Here is a 27995-nt window from a genome sequence, read left to right as displayed (position 1 = left end):
AGTTAACAATTATTTTGCGTATTTTATTGTAAATGCTTGTCTGTCTGATACATTTTAACATTATTATAACATTTTATCGTTGAACCCATGTTCAGTTAGAAAATTATAAAATACGCATGTTAAACAGTTTATTTAGTTTACAGTCGCATATGAGGTATATCAACTCTTATATTTCATATTATTTGGTGTTATATTGCAATGTTAGGGTGTCGGGGGAAAAACGCGGTAAACTAAATAAAAATAGTTAACATTAACATATTTTATCTTCCTTACCTCTACAATTATTATAACACAGGTAATGGATTTATTTGTATTATTTCATTTATTTAGTCAAGTGGTGTTCCAAGCGTTTAAGTGCTGAAACACAAGAGGCAGTGCTATACGGTACAATTTGTTAGTGACCTTAAAGTAGTTACCACCAGGAGAGGAAAAATTATAAACAACCATCATTTCTCAACAACAGTTACGATAATAATAATATTTATTAATAATAATGGAGTTATAGATTTATACCAGATTTGATGTCACGGTATTGAGGAATGTGATTGAAAATAGTTTCTTCTTTACCCGTAATCATTAGATCTAGTTGAATATATTACATGAAAACGTATAGTTATAACTACAATTTGCTAGTTATAGTACAGTACTTTATCCACGGACAAAGGACTGGACGATTATTTATGTTTTTTGATATTGATGAAAGGTATTTTGATTTAGTTTTTTGCCTGGTTAAAAAAGTGTTGGATATACAAAGTGTATGTAATGTTAAAATACTACAAGTTAAAGTTACAATTAGATTTCAGGACGATTTTCCTAAACATTAACCCTACAAATTTCAATATAATAATCCCCAACTCCGGATGATATTTGTCTTAAATTAATAATTGTAATATTTTAATATTTAACATCATCGTTGGTTGTGTGAGATGATACAAATTGTAGTTATTTGTTATAGGCCAATATAATTATTGCATGATTTACATCCAGAAGTGCCAAAGAGAAGGACGTCGAAATTTTGGAAGACCTTCAATGTTCACAAAGCCCTTTATAGAAAGTTTGTGGAAATGAAATATAAGAAACAGCGCTTTTCGACGTTCCTCTCTGTGGTAGCTTCTTGTAAACAAAATTCAATGATACACTATGCTAAACCTGTACAATATTATTCTAGATGGCCTATGAATATATAATTTCCGACTACAAAATCCTTATATTGAGCAAATTGTCACAGAAAATGAATCAATGACATGTTTAGTATAATTTCCAGATATGCAAAATTATATCTAAAACAGAAAAAATAGACGATTTTATTTTACATATCCGAAAAGTATGAGATCAGCTCAAGAAGACGCGTCGTTGTAACATGTCCAGAAAATAATAGTGCATCCTTTATTTTAATATACTTTGTACTAATATTAATATTTTTTATTTAAATATATACATTTTATAAGCATGTAGACAATTGTTAGCACATTTAATAAAAAATATTAACACTACGTCCTACAAACATATATATCTTATTGTTTAGTGCTATTTAAACATTCACATGCATATATATTTGATTGTTATATATGTATTATTATTAAAATTGGATTAATAAAACAACCTCCATAAAAGAAACAAAAGAAAAACTTGAAATTTTGGCACCTCAATATCACAATGCCGAATCATTCTTTTACAGAGGTCAACTGTACAAAATTGTGCGATTCACTTTATAGTTTTTTTTTATTAAAACATCCATTTAAACATTTAATTTTTTAGGGACACTATTAATTGCACGTTACAACGACCGTTCGAGCTCCATATTGATAAATTACTATTGTAATAAGGTGTGACGATCACCTGTGACGGTGATCACAAACTGAGATTGCCTTACACACTGCACTTTTTATTGGCTTGGCGCAGATTTGTTTAAATATCACAAAAAATATTTATTGATTTCATCTTGTTCCCTACACAGACAACTAGGATACAAAGCGTTTGATGTGTAGGACTTGTCGTGCTTAATGGTCTACCTTGATATTAAATAACAATTGGAGTGAAAATATAGTGAATTTTCAAATAATTATCCTCATTTTCGATGTCTTGTTACAATTGTTGCGGTCAGTCTTGATTCAAATAAAAGATGTTTTGAACTGGTGAAATTTGGACGGGCAATTTTCTCCCATTTTTGTTTTATATGTTTTTGTTTTCATTCGTGAAAATGAGCCAGACTGATTCAGTTCCACTATATTTTCAGCCTATAACAAAATAACAATTACATCCTTACGGTATAACACTGCCTAAGTCATTCACTCTACTCACTATTCTAAACATACGACAGTAGTTTTTTTTTTGTTTAATGTTTCTCATTTGCATTGGCATTCACACGACTACATTCTAATTCATCAATTTTCGCGGAGAAAATTTTCGAGTCTAGCATAGGTACATTCGATGGACTATCGACATTATTTAACTTTTTTTCTTTTTTTAATTTTAAATTCATGAGCAACGCGCTGAGCAATTTTGTTACTTTATTTTTATTTTTATTTTTTTTATTGTAATTTTGAGCAAAAATTTAAAGAATAACTTCAGGAAGACAGTGTATAATTGCAATTGATTTCGGAAGTTTACAACAACAAATCTGGATTTCGGTTTTTGAGGAAACTTTGTACCCAATGTCCCAACCTAAACGATTAACTTTTGATGTTTTTAGTTCACCTAATTGTGATTTTTAAAAAAATACTATTTTATTTACTGTAACAAGAAAAATACTGTTAGGGTAATCACTTTTACAAGTAAATTGACTTTAGTATTACTGTCAATTGACATGCCAGTTTGTTAAATACACTTACATTATGGCAGTTTATGCCTTTTAATTATTTTACAATAATTTTATTAAATAAAAGTAATTTGCACTTGCTACGTGATAGTCATCATCTATAAATCGATGATTATAACATAAACTGACCTGTCAAACTTTAGGCAACCTTTTATGAAGATAATATCATTATTGTCACTTCATTTAGGAATTTAATGTTGTTCCTAAGTAATTTTTGTCAATATATTGACGTATTTCAAAGTGAGTACACAAAAATGATCAGTTTTGGGACGTACAGGTTTCCTAGCATGAAAAACATCTCGGGCGTCTCAGAAATTTGACTCGTGCACAAAAAACTTGTACGAAAAGCTCAAATCCAGGAAATAATGAATGAAACTTCGAGACGTCGTTGATAAAATACGTTAATTGATTAATTTTGTTTAGTTAAATACACAAATGTAGAAAAAAATACACCTAAAGTATATGTAAATGTTCGTTCCTAGACATTTTATATACAAATGTCGATACAATTCGTAATTTTCATACGCAAAATAACGTTAATAAAATGTTGTGACATCTATATAGCTATAAACTAAGTCTAAGTATAATAAATTATGTGATTTACCCTCATCAAGTGCTTCTAGCTGTGGACTAAATATGTAAGTCCATGTTTTGTTTTGTGATCATTTTTTTGTCTTAAAAAACTAATGGATATTAAGATATTTTATAACATTTATATAATGTAAGATGACATCTATAATTTCTTATACTAAACTTCACTAAATTTTATATCGTGTAGATATATACAATAATAATAAACCATTTTTATTGTCGATTTTACAATTTTTTACTATAAATCGATAGTACCACTCCAATAGAAGAACGCAAATCCAAATGTTGTTGTTGCCATTTCTGCAACAAATACGTAAATGCACCCAAAGTTAAATAATGTGATAGTTAATAAACACTTAGCCCGTTTAAAAACCACTTCAATCCAACAATAAAAAGGAAAAACGTATTTTCAGATCTTTAAAGGCAGTGTGATTCAAGTTTTGTTGGCAAACCAAATGAACAACGTATCCGAATTCATTTGCACGCCAAAAATTGTTTCTTTTCTTAAACAGATCTGAACGTGAAGGCGAACAAAACAAAATCAACAATGTGCGATTGTAGTAGTTCTTAAACACAACTAGAAAACCAAAAAGAAATATTAACGCAACTTCTAAAAAATCTGCGCCATCTTTTAACAATTTTTTTCTATACGTATTATTAATTTTTTTGATGACGTTGAACGGTTTTAACACTCAGTTTGAGTCGATTGTCACATTATTTAATCGTACACTCGCGTCCGTAAACGAGTGTCCGGTGTAACACTTTGCGTTGATACAGTGTCAAAAATGGTAAAACAAGACGTCGAACGGAAAGCAAAACGTTTCGATTTGAAGCCGCCCCGTCGCGCGACCGCGGGTGAGCTGCGTTGTCGGGGTGGGATCGGCGTAAATCAGGCGGGTGGCGAACGCAACGTACGGGAACAATTGTGTTAAGCTAAGGAAACCATTTCGAATGTATAAAAATAGTGTTTCGCTCTTCAGGTCTCAAAGAATGTGTGCCGCCCCGGATCGCCGGCCCAGCTCCGGAAACGGGCCGACGACCGGAACGGCGTTGTCGGGCAGCGCAGCTCGCCCGCCCACGTCGAACGAACGGTACCCGGAATTGGAAGAACTGAGAGGTCGCGTTTTTTTTTCTTTCTTTCTTTCAGATTACTACAATAAGGAATTTTTAACACAAATAATGTCACTTCGATAGGCCGCGTGGAAGCCATGTGATTTGTAGGCGGGTGTCGGCTGACGTGGCGCACTTTATTTGCCCCTGTATATTTCGATTATCCGATCTTGGTCGACGTATTCGAAGATGTGCGGCGCGTCCATCAATATGCCAACCGTGCCCGCCGTCGTGACGATGAAGAACATGTACAGCTGGAGCCTGTCGATCACCATGGCCACGTATTTCCAATCTTCCCTTGTCTGCAACAGTAAACATTATTACATCGATATCGACATGTTTCCGGATATAAGGGGTGGATTCCTTGTTACAAATGTTACTTAATGTTGTCCCTAATCAATTGCAAATCTAATTTACTTCAATAACAGTCCATTAATCACAATGATTATTATATTCACAGATTTTTACTTTTTTTTTCTTGGATAAAACTATGGAATATTTTATTAATATTCATAAAAAATGAACAATAACTCAAATATTTCAATATTTTGTGACGCAAACTTTGGTTTCTATCACTATTTGGCATCAACAGGAATTTGTTGCCACTGCTCCTGTGAGATTTGAAGAAGGGTCTAATACTTCCCAAAGGTGCTCAACATAACTTAGATCGGGGGACTGAGATGGTCATTCAATCACATTTAAGTTTTTCATTAGAAATCACTCTTTAATAATTTTAGACATGAGTTTGGCATCGTTGTCTTGTTGGAATATCCAACGAAGTGGTATCTCTTCCTCGGCAAATGGAAACATGATGTATTCCTGTATTGAAAACGATTCATTTTATTCTCCACTTGAATCAAGGGTCAGTTTGGATCGAGAAAAGCATCCCCACCATGTTTAACTGTAGGAATACCACTTCCGAAGTCTGTGAGTAGACACAGTGTTCAATCCATAATAACTCTGAAGATTTTACTGGTCATGACAACAATATGAGGTCGAGCAATATCCTGTTGGAAAGGTGTATTGTGAGGGGCCTGAAGGAAAGACAGCAAAAGGAGTTTCACAAAAAAATACCATCATGCATGTTCAAACAAAATCGGGAGTCAATACTGAAGATGATCTCACTCCATTCCACATATCAGAGTCACAGTTCTCCACACCATTTCAATCATAGATGACGATAGTGCAATATTGTAAGAAGCACAAACTGATAAAAATGGTAAGAAAAAAGTCCAGAAGACCAGATTCTACAGTATGCATGGTAAGAAGCCTTCCTCCTTCTGTAAAGCAGTGGTTGATAATTGCATGGTCACAAAGTAGTCTTGTAGAAATTTTTAACATTCATTTGTCACCCATCATCCTCTTGAATTTGCCACACATCGTTCACGACTTTATTCAGGCTATATCCTCCAACAATTCCAGACAATGCTTCGACTCCGGTTAATCCGATTGACAATTTCCACATACGAAAATCCGGCCTCTTTTATTTGACATTCTATTAAACTCAGTATAAAATGAGAACTGAACTGTCTCATTATATGAATTTAAGACTCATAAAAATTGTACCAAAAAAGTATAGTACAAAAACTCTTCAACAAATAACCTTGAAAATCATTTTATTCCTCATATGGATAGGATAAAATTGAACCACGGGATCTATATGTTCTATTTTCTACGTTAATGAGTATATTGGACAAAATGTATATAAAAGGTGTTAAATAATAAATAAAAGCAATTATTCATTAAGGCCTTTATGATTCTCATTAGTACTCTGTTTCAAAATTTATGTCTTATATTGTTATTCATTAAATTTTCATTAAAAAAATATGTATGTTTATGTTATCATGTCATATCTGTATAATAACGAAAATTTTGGAAATTATTGTTTACTTATTGTATGTATTGTATTTAAGATTTTTGAGCAAAAACCTGAAATAATTTATTTTTTTTTATTTCAAAAATGATAATTTGAACAAAGCTTGGTTTCTCCCCGTTCATTTTCCGTGGGGTAATGGCCCCTTAAAACTGATAAATAGGGTGTTTTTAATTCTGTGCACCAGTTCGTTTTACTCAAAAACCCCAAACGACGCAGATATCAGTTACTTATGGTCCATCCTGTATAAAACGCCGCAGAGCGAAAACGTGCACGAGATAAAATGGCAGATAAAACAAATTCATACGTCGTATTTCATCTCACATTACATAAAGTTGCTGACTGTGGCTTGTAACCCTCGGGCTTTCCATCTTTTCCCCCCTCGTTTTGTCGCTTAGCAACGTCCCTTTTCGGTCGGTTTAATAACCTTTGCCGACGCACACGCACGAAACCAAACAAAATTCTGACAAAAAAAAAGAGAGAAAAGCTTACCTGTATATAAAGATCTTCGTTGCGTAAATGTTCGGCGATGAACTCGACGGCTTCGGTCGCCTTCGAAGCTTCCGGCGACAACAGTATGGAGTCGGAGCTTTCGCTTTCGCGTCTACAACTCTCCGCGCCGACACCGACGCCAAGATCCGAGTTGATCTTGCGGTTGATCTTGCAGTTCGGATGATGGAGGTCCGACAGTTCCATCACCTCCACCTTGCTTTGCGATTCGATGGAACTAAAATCATTCCTGTTTCACATATTAGCCGGGAAGGCCTTAAACGTACATGGGCTGGTGATTGTGAACTTATAACTAAGACGAGGTTGAATTCCGAGTCAAAAATGGACTTTGTTATTTAGCTTCGAGTTATAAAAGTCTTTAAAATGAATAATCCCTCATTACTTTTAAATTATCCGACAAAAGCCTAAATTGGTTTGGTCTTTAGGATGACCTTTTATATTCTGGAGGATCAATCGTATTTCCAAGTTTCCTCTTAAGAAAGATCTTTTTAAAATATGTAAAAAGACATTATTGAGTATATGAATATTGCTAATTATTTAAATAATTATTAATTTTTGATAATACCACAAAGTCTTCCATACGTCTGTTGTAAATTTTTTTCTTATCATGTTAATCATTGAAAATATTAGTCCTGATGGCTTTAAACGTATATAAGCTGCATATATGGACTTATACAAAGACAAGTTTTAAGTTAAGACCCAAAATAGAATTTTTGACACATCTCCAAGATATAAAATCATTGTTGAAATTACTTTTTTGTCGTTATTCATCGAGTTTATTTAATACTTCATAACTTTTAAGTTCTTTGACGAAAGCCTAAATTGATTTGGAGTTTAGATCTAGTCTAGATATCCTGATGGATTAAAAGTATTTCTAAATTTTCTTCTATGGAAGATATCTCTAAAAAGTAGGTGAACAGTACTGATTATATAAAAATTCTAATTATGTGACTTAAACAAAGACAAGATTTAAGTTTAGATCCAAAAATGGAATTTTTGGCACATCTCCAAGATGTAAAATCATTGAAATTACTTTTTTATCGTTGATAATTGAGTTTATTAATACCTCACAACTTTTAAGTTCTTTGACGAAAGCCTAAATTGCTTTGGAGTTTAGATCTAGTCTTGATATCCTGTAGGATTAAAAACATTTCCAAATTTTCCTTCTATGAAAAATATCTCTAAAAGGTAGATGAACAGTACTGATTATATAAAAATTTTAATTTTGTGGGTAATTGATAATATTTGATGACATCATTAAGACTTCTACATATCTTATTAAGCAATCTGTTTCTAAATTTGTCTTTTATGATGTTAACCATTAAAAATATTAACCCTGACGTTCTTAAACGTATATGGACTGGATATGGTGGTCTAAACCCAAAAAAGGAATTTTTGACAAATCTCCAAGATGTAAAATCATTGAAATTACTTTTTTATCGTTGATAATTGAGTTTATTTAACACCTTATAACTTTTAAGTTCTTTGACGAAAATCTAAATTGATTTAGAGTTTAGATCTAGTCTTGATATCGTGATGGATTAAAGGCTTTTCGAAATTTTCCTCCTATGGAAGATATCCCTAAAAAGTAGATGAACAGTACTGATTATATAAAAATTCAAATTATGTGGGTAATTGTTAATATTTGATAACTTCATTAAGACTTCTATGTATTTTATTAGTAATATGTTTTTAAATTTAAATCTTAAACAAAGATTAGTTTTAATTCTAGAGCCAAAAAAGGAATTTTTGACATCCCTAAGATGTAAAATCATTGAAATTATTTTTTTTTATTGTTAACATCTGAATTTATTTAATACCTCATAATTTTTAAGTTTTGTGATGAAGAAATTGCTTTGGAGTTTAGATTTAGTCTTGATATCCTGATGGATTAAAGACATTTCTGATATATTTTTATTGAAAATATTTTTCGTAATAACCTTGTGAGTGAAATTAAACAAAGACGATATTTAAATTTAGAGTCTAAGCTTGAAACTTGACACAGTTTCAGCTGCAAGACATAAAATCATTAATTTCACTTTTTTATCGTTAATAATTGAGTCCATCCAATCCCTCATAACTTTTAAATTATCCGATGAAAGCTTAAATTGGTTTGGCCTTTCGAACTTGCCTTTATATCCTGGTGGATTAATCGCATTTCCAAGTTTTCCTCGGCCGAACGAATTTAAACTAAAACCGTTGATTTTGTGCCCATAAAATGTATTATCCCGACTCTTAAACAGCTGAAAGAAAACGTAGGAGAAAATCGATTCCTGCGTCGTGTCCAAATTGCCAAACAGGTCCCGAAAAGCTTTCCGTACGCAACACAACAGTCGGGGGTTGGAACAGTAAGAACTTGAATAAATTTGGGCGGAAGATAAGTCCGTGATTAGACGTATTAATCCGACCGAATTGCTGGTAACAGTGCCCACGCTTTGCCAACCGTATTGATCCGCCCCCAACCCTCCTCAATTATAAAATTAACAACTCCATAATTAATCGCGACTTACTAAACAACTGCGGAATGAACGAAACGAGGGGTGGGAGATACAGTTCGAAATTCCTACCTGATGTGCTTGGGGATGTCTGCGGGGGAGCCGTACGGATGCGGGGGCACTCCCATGCCGGGCATCTCCATCATCCAGCGCAATCTGGTTTTCCGTGGCCTCTTCATTAGTAATAATGCAGGCAGGTAATTGAGGAATACGGTACGTATCCACGAAGGCATTCTGCAAAACGGATTGATTGACGTGAATTTGGTTGGGGCGTGGCGGCCTAGATTATGAGCTACTTCATGTCGAGAACATGACTATTTGAAACTTTCGGCCGAATTGGATCGTTCCGCATACCGGAATTTCTTTGCCTGTCAAGTCGAGAGTTTTGTTCGGGCGCCGGTTTTAATGGTTTTATTAAATTTTGGTTATTGCCCCGGAAATTCCTTCGCAATGTTTAAGTTACATTTACTTTCTGGAGTGCCTAATTAAAAAGTTGCGACGAGAAATGATTTTAAGCGGCGCTGATTAAAGTTTAAGTTTGTGAAGCTGGAATCTTATGAACTGATTACGTTGAATTACTATTTGTTCAGGCTGATATTGTGTCTAAGTTATTTGCATTAATTAAAGGAAAGGACTTACCTATGTGTCCTAGGACCTCTAAAATTCCAATTGATTATCACAACGGTAACTAGAATACTGACGGTATTCATAATAAAAGTGAACAAGAGGTATTTGGCGATGAGCGGTAACACGAGGGAAGTTGGTGGCAGGATTTTTGATACGAGCAACAAAAACACAACGAGTGACAGTAAAATACTAATTCCCAATGTCACCTGTAACAATTAGAAAACAATTCGTTATTCAGTTTTTCATTATTTTTGCTTTATGCATCAATTTATATTCGATCAGTAAGAAGATTAAAGTAATCGTACTATAATGTGAATTTATTGCCTCTTCTGAGTATAAATTGAAAATAATGAGAAAAAGAAAAGGTAAAAAATCAATTTTCATTTACGAAAATAAATTTATCTGTCAGCAAATAGCTTAGAGACCATTGAGAAATATATTAAGAAATGTGAAAATCGGTAGAATGTTAAAAATGTTGAACAAAACGAATGTTAAATTGAATTTATTTATTGAATTTTCTGTTAATTGAATTTTATGTGGAATATAAGACAGTAATCCAATAAAAAAGTGAAAAAATTAATAAAAAAAATAATACAAAACTAAATAAAAGTTAAAAACCATTTTAATTCATAAAACTAATAAATTTAATAAGAAGAGTAAATGAAATAAAATGTATATTATGGATATGTATTAAATGTATTAAAAATAACGAAATTATTTATTTTCAATAAACTTCAATAAAATATTCAATAAATAATGAAAACACAAAAAGGAAATCTCAAAAGTGATGTAAGAAAATTTATTCAAAATATGAAAAAAAAAAAAAAAAAATGAAATCTGGTAAAAAATTTTAGTTATTAAAATTCTCACATTATTTTAAAGAAATAGGAATTAAAAATATATATAAACCTTTATATAAATAAAAAAATTAGTAAACCATAATAATGTATAATAATATATTAAATGAAAACATTAAAATAATATAAAAATTAAAACAAAATATATAAATTATTAAAAATGTAGTAACGAAAAAAAAAATAAAAATTGTGTGATATAATAAATTGTGTATAAAATGAATATTTATTGTTTATTTTTAAAACTGATGAAATTTATAAAATTGTAAATAAGTGTAAAAAATATGTTGCGACACTTATTTTACACTTACTATATTATTTATTTTCAAAAAATTGTTCAAAAAATTATGGAAATTAATTAATATTTAATAAAAAACTACACAAATTCAGACAAAAAACTATCCGTTTTTAAATTTAAAAAATTCAAGATTGACGTGAGAAAGTGTAAAAAATTTCAGTTATTAAAATATTCAACTTAATTAAGAAAAGCTATAATTATATGTGTATATAAATAACTAAACAAAATTATTTAAATATTTTCTATAAAAAATATTAAATTAATTTCGTTAATTTTTAAGACTAAAATTTATAAAATTTGTAAAAAATATGTTGTGAAATTGAATTTTGTACAATAAATGTATTAAAAATAACTAAATTATTAATTTTCTAAAATTTGTTCAATAAAATCTTATAAAAATTAATTAATATTTGATAAAATATGAAACAAAAAATTCTACGTTGATTGTTAAAAATTCAGTACACATAAAAAAACTCAAAATTAATATAAAAAACTAATTATTGAGAATTTAAAAATGCATGAAAACTGCTAAAAAATTTATTTACTAAAAAAATTACATTAATTTAAAAATAATAAGAAATAATGATAATAAAAAATAAACTCATATCTAAATTTGAAAATTATTACATATTTAACAATCCATGAATTGATTATTAAATATGTTAAAAATTGTTTAATAATTCTTATATTAAATCAAAATATTAAACTAGTAAATTTTTATTAATTAAAACCAATTAACATTCTGATAATAAATAAAAAATTAAAATTTTCGAGGATTATTAAATAGTTGAAAAAAAGTCATAAAAATTGTTAAAAAACGAGAAGCTTGTGAATGTGACACGAAAATATTAAAAAATCAAAAAATAACACAAAATATAAAAAATTTAGTATCAATAACCTTGATAGTTGTCAAAACTGTAAAAATTTATAAAAATTAAAAATAAAAAAATACGTTGTGAAATTGAATTTTGTAGAATAAATGTATTAAAAATAACTAATTTTTTAAATAAATAAAAAATGAAACAAAAATCTATTTTAGTTATTACAAGTAAATTACAAAAAAATAAAATTAAAAATAGTTATATAAAAATAAATTTCATTTATACGTTAAATAAAAATGTTAAGCTTTCTAATTAGAATATAAAGATTAAAAATCAAAAGTAAATTGGTGTTAAAATTTTATAATAAATGAATGTGATGTCCGAAAATAAATATCGAAATAGGAAATTTTTAGTGGAACTGAGACATAAAATATAAAGATAACTATTTGCTGATTATTAAAAAAAATCAATCTCCTGAATAATCCCATAGAAGAATTTGTGGTTTTCCAATTACGCATAAAAATACGAAAATAATAACATAAAAGGTAAATTGAATTAAGTGTATTATTTTAGTTTTGTGTGCACAGTAAAAATGTTGATGCCGGCATAAAGCAGTAAAAAGAGGGACAGTGATAAAAACGTATAATATGATATCCGTTACCTTTTCGCCAGCTTCGGCCGGCAGATAAAAAACGAGGACGCACAGGAACGATATCAATACGGTGGGCAATATCAAATTCACAGTATAAAACAGGGTTTTCCTCCGTATAATAATATAAAAAGTGATATCGGTTTCTGTGGGGTGGTTGCCCTCGTAAATGTTGAGGTACGCGGGCACTTCAATTATGTCCCACGTGCCGGACTTCCAGTAATCCGACAGATCGACGAAGTTTTTGTTGTTGTACAATGCCAGCGACACTTGGTCGCCGTTGAACGTCCAAGAGCCGAATTTCATTATACACGTTTGCTGATCGAATGGAAAGTACGTTACATCTATTGTACATGAACTCTGAAACATTACTTTATATACCATATTATATACACTACAGATCAAAATTAACGCATGTCGAGAGTTTTAATTCTAAATATGCGTTAATATTGATTTTTTATCATTTTTATTAATATATATTAAATGATTAGCTCAAATGACAACTCTATTTTAAAATATTAATTGATAAATATGATTATTTAATTAAAATTTGTTTCTCTTTTTCTAACTAAAGGTAAATTTGAAACATTGTTTTATTATTATTATGTTTATTTTTTATAAACCACAATATGAAAATATTTCATTCAAATTTTAATTGGATTAAATAAATAAATATTAATTCAATAAAATTACAAAATTCATTTTTATGGAGTAAAATATGATTTTTAATTAATAAAATATAAAACTAGTTTTTTTATTTACATATTTTCAAATTTTAATAATTATATTAAAATTTACCCTTATTTACGTCAAATAAAATTAAAATCATTAATTATTGAAGAAAGCAGTGAAGAAAGTTAGTAATAACTGGAAAGATTTCAAAATTCTTTTTTTATGGAGTATCAAAGTTAAAATTAAAATAATTTTTTTTTAATTAAACAAATATAAAACTATTTTTTTATTTATCTATTTTCAAATTTTAATAATTAGATTAAAATTTACTCTTATTTACGTCAGATAAAATTAAAATCATTATTTAATTATTGAAGAAAATTAAAATATTATTTTTAATTAATAAAATATAAAACTAGTTTTTATTAATATATTTTCAAATTTTTATAATCAGATTAAAATTTACTTAAACAAATTAAAATCATGAATTAATTTTTGAAGAAAGCAGTGAAGAAAGTTAGTAATAACTTGAAACGTTCCAAAATTTATTTTCATGGAGTATCAAAGAAAAAATTAAAGTATTATTTTTAATTAATTAAAATATAATGTATTTTCAAATTTTAATAATTGAATTAAAATTTATTTTTATTTATGCCAAATAAAATTAAAATCATTATTCAATTAATTATTGAAGAAAGTAGTGAATCTAGTTAGTAATAACTTGAAACATTTCAAAATTTTCATTTTTATTGAGGATCAAAGATAAATATTGTTTTTAATTAGGAAAATATAAATATTTATTTAACATATTTTCAAATTTTAATAATCAGATTAAAATTTACTCTTATGTACGTCAAATAAAATTAATATCATTAATTAATTTTTGAAGATAACAGTGAAGAAAGTTAGTAATAATTTGATAGATTCCAAAATTCATTTTTATGGTCTGTCAAAGATAAAATTAAAATATTTTTAATTAAAGAAATGTAAAATAGGCTTTTATTTCACATATTTCCAAATTTTAATAATCAGATTGAAATTGACTCTCCCAAATAAAATTAAAATGATTAATTAATTATTGATGAAATTAGACAAGAGAGTTAAAAGTAAGCTGAAAGATTTCGAAATTCATTTTTATGAAATATCAAAGATAACATTAAAATATTATTTTTAATAGAGAAAATATAAAAAGAATTTAATTCAAATTTTAATTAGCATTTTAAAATCTACTTTAATTTACGTCAAGTAAAATTAAAATCGTCAATTAATTTAAAGCAAGTAGCAAGAAAGTTACTAATTAATAATAATCGAGAATATCAAATATAAAATTATAAAATATAACGTTTATTAAATATTATTAAATATGGAAGTAGGAATTTATATAATATTTATAAACTTCATTTCACAAAGTAATTTACTCTAAATTTAATTAATCTTTTAAAATTTACTTTCCTTTGCACAAAGTAAAAGTTGTTTCAATCGTTTATTTCAACAAAGAAATGAATCACCAGAAAGAATGAATCGTCCACCAATCGAGGTATTTTTTAAAAATTCAACAATCGTCGCACCCACCCAATTATTATTTATGAACCAAGATTAAAAATCCAAAACGGATTAACAGAGACACGTAGAGAAAAGATAAAAAAAAAAACAGAGAAAATTGTCCTATAAATATTTATTAAACGGCGTATTTTAACTGGTTGTAAATTTGTTCGGTGCAGTTGTTATAAATATTAAACATTATGTCACGCTCAGGGTTAAGCGGACGTTCGCTGTAACCCTGAGTGAACCCGCCCTAATGAAATATCGATTTGCTGCAAAAGAAACTCGTCTTTCGCACGATCTGGTTCGGAATCCGTGTTATGAGTTGAACGAGTTCATTTCGAAAGTTAAAAAAAATATTTAAGTCGTCGTTTTCAAATTTCAATGGGGTTGCACGAATCCTCCTCATAGAATGTTTATTATATAATTAACTCGTTTTCGGCATTAATGTTTTGATTAGTTCGCCTATTGAGGTTAAAGTTTAATGGGTTTCGGTTTGAATAAACGTTTTTGCTCCCCCGGGTTTCGTCGTTTTATTAAATTTATTCGTGGAAATGGAAAATTTGAATAGAACGTCGTAATTTACTCGTTTCCACAAAAATATTTGAATTGCTTTTGAATGAAATTTTGGCCGTTGTTCAACATTAATCCTGTATGCTCTATTATTTAATATTTTTTCATGAAAGTCACACATGAAAATTACAACATTAAAGCAAATAGATATTAACGACTTTTTTGTAAGATAAACATTTTGTAAAAGTTGTTCACTGAATTCCCACTAATATTTAACAACATCAAATATTATGTCGATCTAAATATATAATTTTTAAATATCTGGACAAAATTTCATGAATATTAATTATGTTCAAAGTTTGTTAAACACTGAATTACTACTTAAAATTAAACAACTGTGAAGTTGAATTAAATTTTACGTACTACTAATGTGAAATTTCGATAAATTTATAAAAATTCAATTATTTTGATGAAATACATGAGTACATATATTTTTTCGGGCTTGTAAGTTTATTGGAATTATTGGATCCTGAGGTCCCGAGGTCCAGTGTATAAAATAAATTACTTTTAATATAATCAATTTATTATTAGAATTTGTTTAATAGTTAATTTAATTATTGGATTGGTGCGCATTCGCTATTTTTAACAACCGTTGTAAAAAGGGTGGATGCGCAACAAAAAACTTAATTAAAATATTCACATGAATTAGGATAAGGTATTTGAAAACTTAAAATTAATTGCCTTTTGGATGTAGTTGTAATTATACAATTTGTTTACGCATTCATGATGTTTAAACATTTATTAAACGTCAAAAACATATTTTTTACAGTATTTTAAAGGTTACTTTAATGATTAATTAAAAAAATTTAAATAGTACCTGTTAAAAGTGGATCTAAAAGCGGATAAAATAAATTACTTTTCATATAATCAACTTATTCTTAGAAATTGTTTAATAATAACTAATTATTGAATTGGTTGCGCATTCGCCATTTTTAACAACAGTCGTAAAAATGGTGAATGCGCAACAAAAAACTTAATTAAAATATTCAAATGAATTAGGATAAGATATTTGAAAACTTAAACTTAATTTCCTTTTGGATGTAGTTGTAATTATACAATTTGTTTACGCATTCATGATATTTAAACATTTATTAAACGTCAAAAACATATTTTTTACAGTATTTTAAAGGTTACTTTACTGATTAATTGAAAAAATTTAAATAGTACCTGTTAAAAATGGATCTAACAACGGATAAAATAAATTATTTTTCATATAATCAACTTATTCTTAGAAATTGTTTAATAATAACTAATTATTGGATTGGTTGCGCATTCGCCATTTTTAACAACAGTTGTAAAAATGGTGAATGCGCAACAAAAAACTTAATTAAAATATTCAAATGAATTAGGATAAGATATTTGAAAACTTAAAATTAATTTCCTTTTGGATGTAGTTGTAATTATACAATTTGTTTACGCATTCATGATGTTTAAACATTTATTAAACGTCAAAAACATATTTTAAAGGTTACTTTACTGATTAATTGAAAAAATATAAATAGTACCTGTTAAAAGTGGATCTAAAAGCGGATAAAATAAATTACTTTACATATAATCAACTTATTCTTAGAAATTATTTAATAATAACTAATTATTGGATTGGTTGCGCATTCGCCATTTTTAACAACAGTTATAAAAATGGTGAATGCGCAACAAAAAACTTAATTAAAATATTCAAATGAATTAGGATAAGATATTTGAAAACGTAAAATTAATTGTCTTTTGGATGTAGTTGTAATTATACAATTTGTTTGTGCATTCACGGTGTTTAAACATTTATTAAACATCAAAATCATATTTTTTATAGTATTTTAAAGGTTTTTTCATGTATTTTACATAAAGTGATTAACAATTTTCAGGAAATTATTGTGTTTGATAATTAGTGGGGCATTTGTCATTTTATACATAAAAAATCAAGTTGTTTAGTTGTAGAAGTTTATTCATAAATATTATGTTCTTAGTGAAGATACGAATTTAAATTTTTTTAGAAACATTTATCTATAAAACCGGTAGTAAATTGTGTGTAAACGCACGTTCACAATTTTTTAACAATTACATGCGCATTCGCCAGTTTTACAAATATTCAAACTTGTTAAAGAGTTGTCAGATGAGCTTTATGAATGAATGAATGAATGAATGATGGGTGCATCGAATGAGGGCCAAATGTTAGTATCTCCTTCTGTCGATGTCGAGCACTTACCTGATAAATCGCCGGTGGTACCCAAAGCACTTCCCCGTTCGGATAAATTAACACGTTTGATTTGTATCGAACTTCATAGTTTCCATCAGCACTGCAAACGAAATCCAAGTAGACAACATTAAGAATTATCAACATTAATAATTTAGTGCGAGGCAATTCAATACAACACCTGTTACTAATTTAATGTGGAGAAATATTGAGAGCACTTACTTATTAAATAACACTATATCAGGTTTCCAGACTTTGTCGGGGGGTAACCTGAGCACCGCAATACCCCCGTAATCCGCCTCGTCCCACTGAAGTTGGTAATCGTTCCACACCTTGAATTCAATCAATTTAATTCGGGTTATAAATTATTTTAAGTGCCTCTCTTAACTCACCAGCCTCAACCACACGTTCGATTTCATAATTTGATTTTTCTCGTTCTGCAACACGAAGAAAGGCACCATTTAAAAATTTACATAAAACTACAGACACTCATACATTATACGCTTTTATGGAGTCGCAACCGTTTTAATAACGCTTGGGTATTTCAATACTCGTCCTCAAGAATCTTTAGAAGCTCAAGCAATAAAGTACGCATGAACAATGTCGGGAATGTCAAGTTATAAGGTTGGAGCTATTCGTGAAATATGCCGACATTTTATACAAAACTGGTGCTTTATTAAAAATGACCGGCGGTGGAATTTCGTCGTGTTGCATTTATGTAAATGCACTTTGCCGGTTTATGACCCTTAAAAAGTTGATCCGGCTTTTAAAATGCTGTTTATCGTTGATGCGTGATTTTATATGGTCTACTTTAATTTACATGGAAATTATTGCTTTCACTTCTAAATTTAGTTAAAAAAAAAGTTAAAATCATACTGTAAATATTTTCAAATGTGAGCTCAGTTTCTTTCACTTAGAAATTGCAGAAAGTGGTTGAATATTAAAACTAGTAAAAAGCTATTAAAGTCGTGGTTTTAATATTGTTAGTTTTTCCTTATCAAATTACTTTTAAATGTTAGTTCAGTTTCTCAGAGAAAGTATTTAAACAAGAAAAGCAAATGGATAAAATTAAAGAATGTATTTACAGTCATTTATATATTCAATTATTTTTAAACGTGAGTTTAAACTTTTATAAATCGTATTAAAGGAAAAACAAAATGGATAAAAACTATTTCTTCTAAAAAATTTACTTCAGCAGTTAGATCAATTCAGGAATTACACAGAATATCTATCTAATCTGAGTTTAATCTTCCGGGAACTATATTAAAACAAGAAAAATTGGTTGAAAACTATTCTTTTTAAAGACATTTTTAAATTCATTTGATAGTCACTTCTATCAAAAATTATATAAAATATTTAAATTGTAAAAATAGTAAAATATTTTGATTGTAAAAATAATAAAACAAATTAATTATAAATATGAGTGTAATCTTTTAAACACTGTATTAAAACAAGATAAATCGATGACAAATTTTTCCTTCTAAAACTTTAAACTTTACTGAAATTACACAAAATGTCTAAACAGAAAAAGTAGTTAATAAATTATTTCGAAATGTGAGTTTCATTTTCCAGAAACTATATTAAAAGAAGAAAAACCAATTTGATGGAAACTATTCCCTCTAAAAACTCTTTTAAATTCACTTAAATAGTCAGTTCAATCACAAATTACACAAAATATTTAACTTGTAGAAATAGTAAAATATTTAAATTGTAAAAATAGTAAAATAAATTATTTTTAAATGTGAGTTTAACTTTTAAAAACTGTATTAAAACAAGAAAAGTTAAATGGATGAAAACTTCTCCATCTAAAACTTTTTAAAATTTACTTGAATTGTCAGTTCATTTCAGGAATTATACTAAATGTCTAAACAGAAAAAGTAGTTAAATAAATTATTTTTGTATGTGACTAATTTTTCAGAAGGTACACTAAAACAATAAAAACCAAATGGATGGAAATTGTTGCTTCTAAAAACTTTTTTAAATCCACTTAAATAGTCAGTTCACTGAAAAATTACACGAAATATTTAAATAGTAAAAATAGTAAAATAAATTATTTTTAAATATGAGTTCAGTCTTTCAGAAACTGTATAAAAATTAGAAAAGCAGAGTGGATGAAAACTATCCTCCTAAAAACATTTTGAAATTTGCTTAAATCATCAATTCTATTCAAGAATTGCAGAAAATCACTTAATAGTTAAAATAAATTAAGTTCGTCTTTTAGAACTGTATTAAAACAAGAAAAGCGAAATGAATGAAAAGTATTTCTCTTAAAAACTCCTTTAATTTCGCTTGAAAACTTAGTTTAATTTAAGAATTGCACAAAAAGTTTGAATAGTAAAAATAATAAAAGAGATTATTTTTAATGAGTTTAAAGTTTTATAAACCTTATTAAAACAAGAAAGTACGATGGAGACTTTTCCTTCGAACAAACTTCTTCGTATTTACTTGAATAAATAAAAGTAACTTCAATTTAAGAGTTGCACAAAATGTCTCAATAGTAAAATACGTGTTTGTATTATTTCATTCTATTTTGACGACAAATTAATTTTGAATGTGAGCACAGCCGTTCAGTTAAAATTTATTAAAACAATAAAAGCAAAACAGATACTTCGTTCGTCGTCAAAAACTCCTTTAAATTAGCCCGAGGCGTTAGTTCAATTTGAGTATAGCTCTAAATGGTTATTTGCATTTCGCATTGCCTAAATCCAAAGTTCAGTTTGTTAGCAAGTCGCATTTCGTCGTCGCAATGTCGAAATGTGCAACACGAGCATAACGAACGTTTTAATTAGCCGCTCAATAATTACTTTAGCGGCGAACTCGGCGAAATGTGACGGCGTAGTTCGTGAATAACTTTTTGGGATATTGGGATCCTGTTCGTAACGGGAAGAACGGAAATTGAGCATTCGATGGCAGCAACTTAAATTGAAATTATTGCCAAGTTTCGTCGTGGCATCAATCCGATGTGGAGTTTCGGGCTTGCCAAATGCACATCTGAAAGCTGAAAAGTTTCACCGACCGACGTTTACGACCTCAATAATTTTCAGGCTTCGTCGATTATTATCACGTTTTGGAACCTCTAATTGTCTAATTATTTATTAAAAAAATAAATAAATTTTACATACAGCTGAACTTTGATAACCCGAATTTTTGATGACTCGAAGCAAATTGATTGGCAATGTTGACCAAACTATTCTGAAGTGAAAAAAAAAAAAATTCTTTCGTCGAAAACAAAGAACTGACGTGTTTTAATTAAAATAAAAACTTTATATAATATAAAACATGATAATAATAATAATTGTTTATGTATTATGAATTTATAGGTTTTGAAGTATCTGTATATAAAGGGGAAAAATTAAACACATTAATAAATTAATTTAAATTAAAAAAAAATATATTTTTTAATTTGTTGTTCTACATGTGATTTGTGGTAAATCATTACTTATAGAAGTTCGACTATACTAACATTTTATGTCGTTACTTCAAATTCAATAAAAGAAAAAAAATTCTAATTTGCTGCGGGCAACATCAAACTTGATTTTATTGATGTATCATAAAGTTCTTGTATACGTGAAACCCAACTAAATCCTATAGATTACTCTGGTCCAGTTTATCTTACGGCGCTTTTACAGTTTTTATTAGCGTTATAAACTTTAATGGTTAATAAAAACGTCATAGATGTGTTATTTGTCAAAATTCTCTAGTCTCAATTATAAATAAATTAAGCAATTCAAACTTTTATGTGATACAGTGCCAAAAGCTTCGTCAGGTTCTACGATGGTTTTATTGAGTATTTTATTCATCGTAATATAATTGTTTGTTTTATACACTAATTTGAGAAAGTTTTATTGTCTAAAATACTAATACTGATTTAAATATTTGACGAAAATAGTGTGTATGTAATAAAGTTTAATTTAAATAAAGAAATAAACATAAAAAAATTAAGAACTAAATTGTGGTACCGGAACGTTTTTGGTTTTTGATCTATTTGAAAAAAATTTTTACTTTAATTTTCTTAAATTATATACGATGTGTTTTTAAAAGAGATGGTCAAAATTTGGGAGTAAAATATTGGCACCACTTCTCAGAACCACAAAAATAACTAAACAGATAAGAATGGTCTCTGAACAGAACGAAGTTTCTTCGGTTGTCTAAGTCATTCAGTTGTTGAACCAGATCAGACTTCTGAAGATGTTACACACTCGTCAGAAAATAATTCCAATAAACGTCGACCTACAAACTCGAACACATATAGGTACTCGAATAATGGTCACGAAAGCCTTAACCTTTACAATCTAAATAATATTTTCTTCTAAAGCTATTAAATTTAAAATACATCAATTCAATGAAATAGACTTTTTTCATAATGATACTCATCGTAGATTCTGGGAGGCTTCCCCCTTTTTTTCGTCCTATTTTTTACACCACTTATATTTTATTATTTTTTACTACCCTTATATATTTTTTGAAACATTATTATAATTAATACTTCATATTTTTTGAACAATTTAGAAAAATATGACAGTTCTGATTAATTTTGATTGTCATAGCCTTTTTTGAGACAGAAAACAAGTTCACAATAGATACTCAAAGGAAACTGTAAAATGTTAAGTGAGAGGATCTATCTCGCCCACCTTATAGACCAGATATTACTTCACTTAATTTTGTCGTAAAACAATTTTTGGAGAGAGGTTGTCTTTTTTTCAGTTCCCAGAATCCGGAATTTTTTCTCTTGACGTGACTTTGTAGAACATTGACAAAAATTGTTGATTGTAATAGTGATTATTTTATTGAATAAAGGTTATTTTAAAGAAAACTAATTAAATTAAATATTAGAAATGTAAATTACTTTTTCAGGTACTTAATATAAAATGGTTTACAATATTCAGGCAACTTAGTGGTGCATTCGCCATTTTTAAATATAAATTTATTTACTTTTGTCCTAGTCTAATTTTTATTTATTAACATAAAATGATTTACAATTTTCTGACGACTATATGCCTTTAATAATTAGTGGCGCATTCGCCATTTTTGTAAAAATAATACTACTAATAATTGTAGAAGTTTATTTATAAATTTGATCTCTTAGTGAATTAATTTAAATTATTTTAGAAACATTTTTCTACAAAATAGTTAGTAAATTGTGTTAATACACACACGTTCACAATTTGAAACAATTACCTGCGCATTCGCAGGCACTTATTTTAGAGTTAAACTTTAAAAACTATTTCCGGTATCTAATAGTTTACAGCTTTGTCTTCTTTCTCTAACAGAATTAATTTAAATATACTTACAACATTGATAAGTTGTACAAAAGCTAGACCGAATCGTACGTCGACTTTTTCGGTCATGTTTTGTACAGGCCTTATCAGCTTATTGTACCCCCGGAAAAGATCCCGCACCAATCTTTCCTCATCTTCTGAGCAATTGCCTGCAAAAAATACAAACAACAATTACAAATTAAATCAAGCAGCATAATATTTCTGTATCTATTAAATGTGACGTTGAGCACACAAAGGGTTAATCAAAGTCTGGGAGCTTAATTTTATGTTTTATAAATTGCATTAATTAACCGCCTGGTGTTGTGCATAATTAAGATCAACATTTTATTAGTTGGATTTCATAAAATCAATACCAGTCTGTGAATTTGTGTCACCTAAACATTTAATTTATTGACTGACTGCTTAATTAAAATTTTTAGATTAATTAACAAGCTAAATTTGGAACTGTCAGTACCCTTGATAAATTGCAAAATTCAAATGAGGACAGTGACGTCCAATTTTTGTTAATAGTTTTAATAAGGGACGATGAACCTTCCCATCCAAAATGTTCTATTAAATTGACGTTTCATCACTGACAAACAGTAAATGCAAAATGCTAAAAGCTTTAGTTGATTTTCCATTATCGAAATAAATTTCTCTTTATTTTTTGTTTCGTGGGTCAATTCATGTTAATAGTTAATTAATTAACACACAATTAAATTTTGTACTTCACAATTAACGATTTAGGTCGAATTTATTTATTAAATTCTATTCGATAAATTTACATGATACGCAAGATCCGTTTTTAATATGCAATTTGCATGAGACTCTCACTCGAAAATTTGCTTCGCTGAATTATATATACATCACTCTGCATCTATTACAAAAGTTTGAAACCAAAAGGAAACATATAGTATAGTAAAACCTTTTAAATATTCATACAAGTAATCGATCTATGAATTTTAAACATGATTTGTGCTGAGCACTTTCTATAAACTAGTTCAATGTATAAATTTTTATGATACAGATGTTTTAAATTTAAATATAAAAGTATTTCAGATGTAGTAACATAAAATAACATTTTCATTTTTATTAAAATAAAAATCCTTTTTAAAGGATAAAATTTATAAATATTTATTTATTTAGAAAAATAACAGTGATGAAAATTTAAAACTTTATTTATATTAAATGTAGAGAATATTCTACATTACGTTTTCCAACATCAATTAAAATTTTTATATTAAAAAAATATGTATTTTGTAACTACATATTAATTGTTAACAATACAACAGATTAAATATGTAATAATTAGATTTCTAGTAAAAAAAGGGGGCGTTGTAGTTTTTTAAGAAGAAAACCGACAAATTTTTTATTGTTTATGTTGATAAAATAAGTAACAAAAATATATATTTTCATTAATTTTAGGAGTGTCATTTTGAAAATTTTAGAAAGATTTAGAAAGTTTTGTTGCAGCACACTTAATAGAATGAGTGGATGAGGTCTTTAAAACTAAAATTTGATCTTAGTGTTTTGAGTAGATTGAGCTGAAGAAAAATTTCAAGTAAATTTTTTAACAAAAAACAAAATTGTTAAATTGACAATTTTGACGTAATAATACAATAGAATAATAAAGAAAGGAATTAAATACAAGAATAACATTTATTATTTTTAACAGCATAATTTCGACCAAATATGCCTTTTATTTGCCCAAAAAAGACTTTTTCTGCTTTAAAATTAATACAATTAATATTTTCAAGAATTTCTTAAAATTTTATTAATAGATATGCATATCCATAAATTAGTTTAAGAAACTCACACCATATATATGGTTATAACAATTTAATTAATTTATATTGAAGCAGTTGTAGCAGCACTTTTCGACAAAAACAAAATTCTTACTTTGAAAACTTTGACATAATAATACAATTTTGACTAAATATGTCTTTTAATGACTCAAATAAGATCTCACTTTGAAGGTAGATTATTTCTCTAAAAATCATTAAAACTGAGACTCAAAATTTCAAGTATATTTTCCAACAAAAAATAAAATTCTTACATTGACATTTGGACATAATAATACAACAGATTAAGTAATATTTAGTTTTGTATTAAAGAAAAAAGATTCACAAATATAAAATATATTGAAATAGTAAGGAATATTTTTAAAATTACATATTTATTAATTTTAACAGCTTAATTTTGATTAAATGTGTCTTTTAATTGCTTAACGCTGTATTTCTCTTAAAATTATTTTTATTATTTTTCAACAATAAACAAAATTATTACATTGACAAATTTGATATAATAATACAAGAAATTAAATAAGTGATATTCAGTTTTGTAGTAAAGAAAAAAGAGGACAATATCTTTATTTCTTTTAGAAATGAAATACAAAATTAAAAATTGTTATTTATTCTGTCATAGTAAGGATTTTTTTCATATTATATATAATTCATTAATTTTAACAGCATAATTCTGTTTAAATGTGTCTTCTAATTGCTCAAAAAAAAAAACTTTTTTCTCATTTTTTAACTGGATTTTTCCTAAAACGATTTAAAATGGTATAAAATAATTAATATTTTCAAGAATTTTATCATGAAACTCGAAATTTTAATTTTATTAAGCATGAAATACAAAAATAAAATTTATTGTTTATATTTACATAGTAAGGAATTTGTTCAAACTATCTATAATTCATTAATTTTGACAGCATAATTTTGTTTAAATATGTGTTTTAATTGCTCAAAAAGGCTTTTTTCTCACACTGCAGATGAATTTTTCTTAAACTGATTTAAAATATTCCTAAAATAATTAATATTTTCAAGAATTTCTTAAATTTTTGTTAATAAATATAAATAATAATGAGTTAGTTTAATAAAATTACAATTTATAACTACTATTAATTTATATTACATCGATTGTACTGAAAAGTGTGTGATGTTTCCAAAACTAAAATATTTTCTTCACGTTTTGAGCAAAGTGAATCGAGGGAAAAGTGGGCGAGGTCTTGAAATTCAAAATTTCAAGTACAATTTTCAATAAAAAATAAAATTATTATATTATTAAATTGATAATTTTGATATAATAATACAAGAGATTAACTAAGTAATAATAAGTTTTGTAGTAAAGCAAAAAGATATCTCATTCTTCTTTTTTAGAAATGAAATTGAAGATTAAAATTTATGGTTATATTTGATATGAAATTTTCTTAAAATTTTTATTAAAGCATTAAAAATGTCTTTTAGTTTAATTAAATTAAGATTTTATTTTAATTTTGAATATTTTTCTTAAAATCTTTTAAAATGATCTTAAAATAAATAATATTTACAAAAATTTATAAATAAAATATTAATAAATATGCATTAATTTTAAGTTACTTCTTAGTCTTGATGTTTTGATCAAAGTGAGTCGAAGAAAAAGTAGGTGAGGCCTTGAAACTCAAATTTTCATGTAAAAAGAAACAAATAAAATAGTAAAGAAAAAAGAAGGAAGAGTCTTCAATTTTTTTGGGAAATAAAAGAATAAAATATATTGTTTATACTGATGTGGTAAAAGTTTTTCATCAACTAGTTAATAATTTATTGATTTTGGAAGTATAATTTTGACTAAAACACATCAAATTTAAATTGTCTTAAAAAATAATAATAAAAAAATATATCGAAAAACTTTCAACTAAAATTAAATTTTGTTGTCCTACTTGTATAGGGAAAAAGTGGGCGAGGTCTTCAAAACTAAAATTGTTTATTGCTTTTTTTCACTAAAGTGAGTCAAAGAAAAAGTGGGCGAGGCCTTTTAACTCAAAACTATCAACAAAGAAATAAATAAAATTAGTTACAGCTTAGAAAATATTGAAAATTTTATATTTAGTGTATAACATCCCATTCCTAGATGTTCATTTGAATAAAGCTTCTTCAACAAAATTAAAAGTGAAACGAAGATTTGTTGCCAACAAAAAATGTTAAATTTGTGGCTGGTTAAAACATTTTGTGGCAACTTAGCAACCCTGTACCACCAAACTTTGGGCGAGGTTGGACTTTTCGTCACACTGTAGTGTTTTCAGCAAAACAAAAACCATCCAGGTCACCGTTTCAATGGCAACTTTCCTTTTACGTGCTGACACAAATCGTTAATTAGTACATCGGTACATCCTCGATTTTTTTAAAAAAAGTGGGCGGGGCATTTTCATCCAAGAATCACCTTGAGGATTTTCAATCAAAAGCTACGGACAACAAACTAAAATATTAATCCGTAAAATACATTTGGTGTGCGTTAACGGTTATTCAACAAAAGTGGCCGTAAAATTGTTGTTTTCAAAACGAATCTTGCGTTTAAGTCCTTAATCGATCCGGCGACGCTCGTACAGCTGTGCAATTTCGTCGGACCATAAACATGACATAAGGTGGGCGAGGTTAAAACTTTTCGACGTCGATGCTTCGGGGGCGAAAACAATTCGTTGATGAATGAATGGCTGGTGATCCACGGGGACCGATTAATTAGCACTTGCGTTTATTTGCGGCGGTAAACAAATGGGGGGAATTTGGCGCGTAAACGTAAACAAAAGCGAAAGTATCAATCATCGGAGGATCCGCCGGATAAATATGAGACGTTGCGGATGATTAACAGCTGTTCTGAATGCGGTTGCGGTCACATATTAGCCGGGTGATGGTGTAAATTCTTTGTCTTTTGACGAAAGGGGAGGGGCATGTTTACATGTCATGCAGCATGGTGGGTGTGCCTGCCCGAACTTACCGATAACTATCAGAAAACTGATGAAAATTAAGTAGTTGACGAGGTTGGCCAAAAGACCACTACTCTGTTGAGGGTAGCGCATGACACAATTGTTTAATTTATTTTTGTTTTTGTTTTTTTGGCAACCCGGTAGATCATCGGCATCGAGTTTTGACTGAACTCACGGCTAAATCCTGATTAGCCATGGCACAGGACGCGTCCGCACAAAATTTCGAAAAAAAATAATGACCAAAAAAATAAACACCGCAACATATATAGTCTCTCATCGTACGTCTTATCACTAAACAGTTCGAACATGTACTGACGGCGTTCACAGACTGACTCCGAAACGTGCCCTCATGTCTATCGATCTCTTTTTAAGGGTACA

At 28.1% G+C, this 27995-nt stretch overlaps 1 protein-coding gene across 2 annotated transcripts; it reads right to left on the bottom strand.

The window, feature by feature from the left end:
• Positions 1-2: 2 nt before the first annotated feature.
• Positions 3-27882, bottom strand: LOC109608327 (acetylcholine receptor subunit beta-like 1). Of its 2 annotated transcripts, none has more exons than XM_049961093.1 (10): positions 27629-27882; positions 22913-23049; positions 18014-18058; positions 17844-17953; positions 17634-17724; positions 12659-13006; positions 10037-10230; positions 9470-9631; positions 6885-7131; positions 3-4821 (listed from the first exon to the last, which is right to left on the bottom strand). In XM_049961093.1, exons 1-10 carry the CDS (start codon positions 27708-27710, stop codon positions 4657-4659), a joined length of 1581 nt encoding a protein of 526 aa, XP_049817050.1. In that variant the 5' UTR covers positions 27711-27882; the 3' UTR covers positions 3-4656. The 2 variants fall into 2 exon arrangements, with proteins under 2 accessions (XP_049817050.1, XP_019880304.2); XM_020024745.2 differs by having other exon boundaries at positions 6885-7119.
• Between the last annotated feature and the right edge of the window lie 113 nt (positions 27883-27995).

Source organism: Aethina tumida, chromosome 1, assembly GCF_024364675.1.
Source record: "Aethina tumida isolate Nest 87 chromosome 1, icAetTumi1.1, whole genome shotgun sequence".
Classification (NCBI taxonomy): Eukaryota; Metazoa; Arthropoda; class Insecta; order Coleoptera; family Nitidulidae; genus Aethina; species Aethina tumida.
The sequence above is the reverse complement of the archived record's forward strand: the minus strand, read 5'-3'. Positions and strand labels throughout refer to the sequence as shown.